At 37.5% G+C, this 7,266-nt stretch overlaps 1 protein-coding gene across 1 annotated transcript; it reads right to left on the reverse strand.

Annotated features, from left to right (window-relative positions):
• Positions 1 to 814: 814 nt before the first annotated feature.
• On the reverse strand, positions 815 to 6,656 carry SERPINA10 (serpin family A member 10; the record flags this gene model as incomplete). Its single annotated transcript, XM_082283108.1, has 4 exons — positions 5,915 to 6,656; positions 4,670 to 4,943; positions 3,828 to 3,975; positions 815 to 1,006 (listed from the first exon to the last, which is right to left on the reverse strand). The coding sequence occupies exons 1-4, from the start codon at positions 6,636 to 6,638 to the stop codon at positions 815 to 817; spliced, it is 1,338 nt and encodes a 445-aa protein (XP_082139234.1). The 5' UTR covers positions 6,639 to 6,656.
• Between the last annotated feature and the right edge of the window lie 610 nt (positions 6,657 to 7,266).

Raw genomic sequence — 7,266 nt, forward strand, 5'->3', positions numbered from 1 at the left:
GTGTTAGCCTTAGTTCACTTAGAGAGTCCTGTTACATAGTTCACCCTGGTGTCTAGATGATATTACAGGTAGAAATTCTGGGTTTAGGAGAGGGCTAGCTTTGTGCTATGAAATAGTACAGTCCAGATTTTCCAAAATCAGAATACCTAAGTTATTTTTCAGAACTATTTTGTTTTTAATTCAAAGAATATTTTAAAGCACATCATGTACTCTGAGAAAATGAGGTGATTTGACAGTCTGCATAAACACTTTGAAAGAGGTCACACAATGTGGACTTCATGACAGTGCAATTTCTACACTAATAAAATAAAGATCTCTAGATGGAGGCTATAAATTCTCTTTTAGAGCTTGATACTGCTTCTGTTTTTATAACTGGCCAAATTCTGCAAACATTGAGGTCACTGGGCTATTAAGACTCCTTGCAACAGAAGATAACACTGAGGAATCTGCAGTATTTGGGAATGAGCTTCCTGAATATTTTGGCATGTGAATATCTGGGGCTTTTAATTCAGATTTATTACTAAAATAATGATTTTTGAAAGCTCTGTTCTGTGGTTGTTGAGTTTTCTTTTAATTTAATAGTTTAAAGGTAGATTTTACAAGTCACATTTTTGTCACTTTGAGCCTGAATGAAATTAGCTTGTTACGTGGCATTAATAAAATATTGCTAGGATGACCTAGTGCTAGCTGGAGAGCTGGAGAGACAAAACAGGTTTCCACATTTCATATTTCACTGTCTTTTTATTCTAAAATAAATTAATAAAATAAAAGTAAAGCCTCTTACATATCAAAGAATAGAAACTATTACCTTTATTCACATTTCTGTTGGATCAATCACCCTGCCAATGAACAGTAATGTTTTAAAAGTTTCTTCAAAAATCATGAAAAGGAATGGTCGGTCCACTTTGATGACAGGAGGCACCGTGAATGCAGTTATTTCTGACCCACTTGCTGCTGCAGCCTCAGTTCCTTCTTCATCCACTTCAATAACTGCCTTTTGGACAACCTGAAGTGCAAGGTAGGAATAAAATACGTGACAGAAATAAGTACTAGCATGAAAAGTATTTTACCAGGTGAAGGCATTCAGTCTTCTGTTAAGGATTAAAATGAGGAGGGGTCAGTGCAATCTGTTAGACTGGTAGAGCCATGTGCTGTCTACTTCAGCAGCAGAGGAGTCAGCACAGCCACTATGCCCACAGTGCTCTCAGTGTGGATGCTAGTTCAGGAGTCATTGCACTTTTCCACATCTCTGAGCACAGACCTCACTTAGAGATTGGGGCTTTTGCATGAAGCAACCATTGCATTTATATGGAGTGCTCCTCTATGACACCTAAGTGTGCAAAGGAGTTTCTAAAAAGTAGGAAGTGTGTTTTCAGCAGTCACACACACTGCCTGGCTGGGTATGTCGTTCACAGTTGATTTTGCGAGAGCTTAGGAAAATGCACCAACCTTGGCTTTTCCCCCTGTGTATTTCTAATTTGTGCATTTGGTAGCACAGACCAAATACATACAGCAATGAGGTACAGTCCTGTTTGAGTTTGAGGACCTTCCCTTCCCACTGAAATTGCAGCATGGCAGAATCTGATATTTCATTTTTTCATCTTTTCCATTTTGTTCTTTCAGCCTGTACATACCTCTGACTGCTTCTGCTGTGTTTATGTCATATTGGTGAACTGCCTGGTCAGCTAGTGGATTTCCAGCTCCTGAACTCCTAATTCTAGGAATTACTTATGTGAAAACAGTTGAAGGACTTCACCAGTATTGAGCTTTCTGCTACATATTCTTAAATAATAAATTTGTCTTTCACAATTCTCAGGGACAGGATGCTCCTCTGGCACTTTGTAGCTGATGCACATATTGCTTCTAATATCAGTTAGCATCTCCTGTTAAAAGTGTGATTTTTTCATAACACAATAAACTGCTGAGAATCAGCATGAAAGTTACATGATCAAGAGGAAGGGAGAAAAGTGCTGCAGATTGCCAGTATATTTCCCAACTATTATTTTCCCAACTATATTTCCAAACTATTTCCCAAGCAAAATTGTTTATACCAAGCTGAAAATCACTGCAATTCTATCCATTAAATATTTATTTTTAGGATGTTACATCTTCCCAGAAAGGTTGTTTAGTTAAGCCACCACAATTTTGAAAATCGTAGATCAAGCATTAGAGTTTTTGGAACTTGTATAAAAGTGTTTATTATACCACCCTATTAACTGGCTAATCACAAAGGCTTCTATAAGGTTTTGGTGTAGGGAGACTCATAAGAGCAGCACCAGAAGGATTCTTTCTTGTAGGGTAAAAATACCCAGAGGGAGGCTGCAAAGAAGGTGGAGCCCAGATTTGTTGTTGGTGCCCAGCGACAGGACCAGAGGCAGTGGGTACCAACTGAAACACAGAAGGTTCCCTCTGAACATCAGCAAATGGGTTTTCATATGAGGGTGACTGAGCACTGGCACAGGTTGCCCAGAGATATTGTGGCTTCTTCCTCTTTGGAGATATTCAAAAACTGTCCGGACATGGTCCTCAGCAACCTGCTCTAGGTGATCCTGCTTGAGCAGAGGATTTGGACCAGGTGGCCTCCAGAGGTCCTTTCCAACCTTGACCATTCTGTGAATCTGGGAAGCCTCTCCTGGAGTAACAGTCCTGGATTGTCAGTGCCGTACAACCCTCCACAACCACAAGCAGTTGCATGCTACAATTTCCTTACATAAGTTTGTAAAGCTATGTTTTTAAATCCTGTGCCAGATTAATTTCATTTGGGTCTTGTTTATAACTTCAATTTGTTTCATAAATTTTTTTACTTTTACTGTAATGTATGAATTTCTATTTTAAATTAATTGCTTTTCATCTAGTTCCACACACTCCATTCTTGTGGGCACAATTATCTCTGTGTTTTATGTCTTTCAGCTCCTTTCTTTGACCATGCCTTTTAATTTTCTATCATCAGCAAATTTCTATCTTTTCTATAGACTAGCAGTTTCTTTTTTGTAAAACATCTCTGGTCACATAGACCTGTTCCTTCTTGATATTGATGTGATTGACAAATCCTTTGTTTTTCATTCTTTTCTGCTTCTCATTCTGCCTCTGTTTTTTATCAGTTTTCTGAAATTCATCTATGCTCTCCCTTAAACAGTGGTACAAAATATCCCTTCGTCCTCGGGGCTGTGTGCCTATCTTCTTGGCCGTTCACTGCCCTTGCCTTTACCTGTTTAAAAGTTCTTTAAAAGTTTCAGCATATGAAGTGGAACATCTGTTTGGGTTGGAGTACAGCTCTGTTGTGCCAATCCTTTACTGTGAGATTCTGTTTTTTCTCTTCCATGGTATGCAGAAGGAAAATCAGGAGTGCTTTGACTTTTCTTTCTCAACATCATCTTTTTGAGATTTTACTATTTAAACTTTCTAAAGTTCTTTATTTTTTGAGAAGTTTACCTTTCTCTGGACTGTGTATGAGGAGTTCCCTCCTTGAATTTCCTTCCTTGCCCTGGGTTTTCTCATTTGACTGTTATTTACAACATCTTTCTTGTTCACAGTTTTTGTGAAATTGTGCTCACTCCCTGCCAACCATATTCCTCTTGAGGCAGAGCTTTTCTCCTGTGATGGGTTAGCTTTGGGAGTCGTTGAGCACCTATGAGATGTCACTGCCCCTTACCTCTACACACCTCATACCTGAAGTGGGATCTGTCCTGATTAGGATGGGTAGATTGCAAATACCTGGCAGGTGAGGTACTTTGCTAGTGGTGTCTCTATAAATTTATATGACCATCTTGGCTGGGCCATTTATATACTATTATAATCCAAACAGCAAATCATTTTAGAAGGCTTACCTGTGAAACTGCTGCATATTCGTGATCTGTCAGATGACTAAGATCTGCTGAATGTGTAAAGAGCTTTTTAATTCCAAGACCTTGAAGCAGTTTCTTCATTTTGTATTTTTGCTCTAGTTTAAACTTTGGAAATGAAATATCCACTTTTCTGTTAAAAAAAATAAAATTCAATGCAAGCAGTAGGTCACTTCACTGCTGAAATGCACACAGGAATTAAGCTTTACACTGAAAAAGAAGGGAAGAAAACTGAAGAGTCTCTGCTGGCATTTAGGTTGGCAGAAAATAATTTCTAATCTGACTGCCAGTGATGCTAGAAATAATGTCCTTCTCTGTATAAATACTTCCACCAACAGTTACAGTGTCCTGATACCAGGGAGACACACTAATTTATTGACTGGTGGAAAGAATTGTCACTTCAGGAACTATGTTTCACGGGGATCATTTGTGTTTGCATTTTTATATTCAAATTTGTCAATTCCTCTCGGTTTTCCATGGTGAAAAATGTTTAATAAATGTCTAGATTTACTGTGGATTTTGCCTGGCAGTGCTAAATTTAAGGAGAGAGAAGACCTAAGGAAGAAGAATATGGAAAGACTCATGCCCTCAGAGTGACATTTTTAACTGAGATGAGTCAAAGATTTGTCCCTCAGAGTTGAAACTTTCACATGCCACTTTGGCTGTGGATAGGCTATTAAAGAACCTCTACTCTGTAGATATCTCTTGCCACAGAGATGCTAACATGGTAAAAGGCTTAGGAAGACCAGCTAATCTTTGCTGGGCTTTGTTGCTTTGCTGCAGTAGACATCAAAGACATTAGGGCCCCATGGGTGTCAAAGCAATACCTGGTTTTCATGTTTCCAAGCCAGGATTCCACAAGCTCTGTAGTCAAATGGTCTTCAATTGAAATGTAGTCTCCCCCTTTTTCTGGGATAACAATCAGCATGTGGGCATTCCCTCTGTAAGGTATCTTTATCACAGTGCATCTTAAGTTCTCATCAAAAGTTGAATTAATTTTGTCTGACCTGAACATCATGGGTACCTGTACACTTCTGTATTTATTTATGTGGAAAGTCTCCATTTCTGTGAATTTGGAATTAAATGGATAGACCCACTTGCCTGCGGAAAGAAAGAAAGAAATTAAATAATTCCATGTGTTTAGGTTTGTTTACAAATAAAAGTTCTGAAATGTTTAAAAAACCGTAGGATGTTTTATGTATCCAGTTGAAGTGGCTGTCAATTGTGTCTGGGATAAGTGAATGACAATTTCATGTTTGTGTTTATTTTATGTTATTTTATGTTTATTGTATATAAATTTTTTTACAGAAAAAACCCAAAGTAATCCACAAAATAAACTTCTTCATTTGCACAGAAAGACAGGAAATATTTTTCTAAGGTTGGTTAGTTGCCACCCAAGTTCAGAATTTATGTTCTCTTTGTTTATTAAATACCTGGTGAGCATCTGACCTTCCCTAACATGTAACCTTCTCTTAAAATCTCAACCAGCTGTTCAATATCCTGTATTTCATTTAATGATGCAATATTTCAGATGGGGATTTAGCAATGCATTGACCTCTCCACAGAACAGTTGCCGCCTATCACTGGTATTTCTTTCCCTCCCCCTGTAAGGTACTTGGGTTCCTCTGGGGCAGATAATTCTTGATGGAAATTGAGAAATTATTTTTGTTTCAATGATTTTGTGTACTATGTTAAATCAGTCCATGATTTTATTCCCAGTATCCAGCATTCAAGACTACTCTGATTAAGACTTTTTCATTTTAATGGGTGAATGAAAATAAAACATGGTTTCTAGTCATAAAGAGGGATAATTTGGAGATGGACTGAGATAGTTTGATACAGGGTTTTTTGTTCTCTTTGAGGCTATTGTATGGAAGAAAGCATAGAAGAATGGTGGTTCCCTATCCTGAAAAATAATTTCCTATTAAATAAGCTTAATAGAAGAAAGTAAACTTAGAGACGTAGGGAAAACAGGACATCTAAATTCATTTAAACTCCTCCTAATGTAGCTTAAGCTAGAGTTTTAATTCTTCTAATAAAGAATTATTTTGCAAAATGAAAACAGCAATTACCTTTGAAGACAATGTAGTTGACAAGCACCAGTTTGTTATGGCGGTCCAGCTCTTCAAAAAGCCCTGTGATTTTTCCTTTGGTCCTTTTGTTAATGTTTTGATTTATGAAAAGTTTTGCCTGTGTGAAGTTTGAAAAGTCCACTTTCAGGAATTCCATGTCAAAGTACTGCTTAGATAAATTCAGGAAAGACTCCTTGAGTTTGAAGTCCTTTTGAATAAAAGAAAGAGTACCTTGCACAAGGAGAAATTCTTCATTCATTGTGATGTTACCTATCAGTTGTTTAAACAAAGCTGGTAAGTGTTGCTGATCCACTCTGTCCTTCACAGCATGGAGGTTTAGACCTTTTACAATTTGTCTGTATGTTTCTCCTTTAGCTGCCAGCATACAGACACCCATGAGAGCTGATACAGAAAGGGGAGAGATGATTACATTGTTATCATGTGTCATTGCAATTCTTCTGTAGAGGTTAAATCCAAAATTTGTATTCTTTTCAGTAAAGTTCTGAAGAGTGAAGTCTTCAAGACTTTGGTCTTCAAAACCTTGGTCTTCAAGAGGCTTAGAGATATTTTTATGATGATACCACTCTCTGGAAATACTGACATTGTTACTTCTTTCCAAGAAATTACTCTCTTCTTCCTCCTTTGGAAATTTAGGTTTGATATCAGCCTTGATGAATTCAAAACATATTTCACTTAAGAGAAGTATGTAGATACCTGTTTTCATGTTGACATCCAATAATGAGCTCTTTGGTTTGTTTTTTTTTCCTAGAAAAAAAGTCAACAAAATGACTTTTTAGTTTGTTCTTCCATTCACAATGCAAAAGGTCATAGGTGGTGAAGTGATCTTTCTGCATCTTCTACTCTAAACCTAAGATCTGGTTCCTATCTGAAAATTCAGATTTAGATCAGTGAAAGAGAAGTTTCCAATATCATTAAATTAATCCAGAAAAGATATCGCAATCTTCTGTTATTGGTGGTTCACATCAGGAGTAGTTCACTGATTTTCCCTTGCTCACTTATATTCCCTTTACAAAATGAAACCCAGATTTCAAGCACAATATGCAGCTCAAAGATGAAAAATGGACTTGCTAGACACTGTGTTGCAGCTTCTGCTCCTGTGAAACTGATGTCATCTCTAAGCACAAGAATTCTAGGCAGCATGTGGTAGAAGCAACATGATAATAACTCCATCTCACTTTTCATCCTTCTGCTATAGACTGTTTATTACTACATTCAGATTGTTCTCCTGATCACATGCCATAGCATTCCCTGCTCTTTTCCACCTTGCTTTCCAGAAAATGCTGAAGTAGGTTTATTGGTGCTGTCTCCTGCCTAGCAATAGATGCTTCAAT

This window comes from Coloeus monedula (genome assembly GCF_965178545.1).
Source record: "Coloeus monedula genome assembly, chromosome: 6".
NCBI classification, from domain to species: domain Eukaryota; kingdom Metazoa; phylum Chordata; class Aves; order Passeriformes; family Corvidae; genus Coloeus; species Coloeus monedula.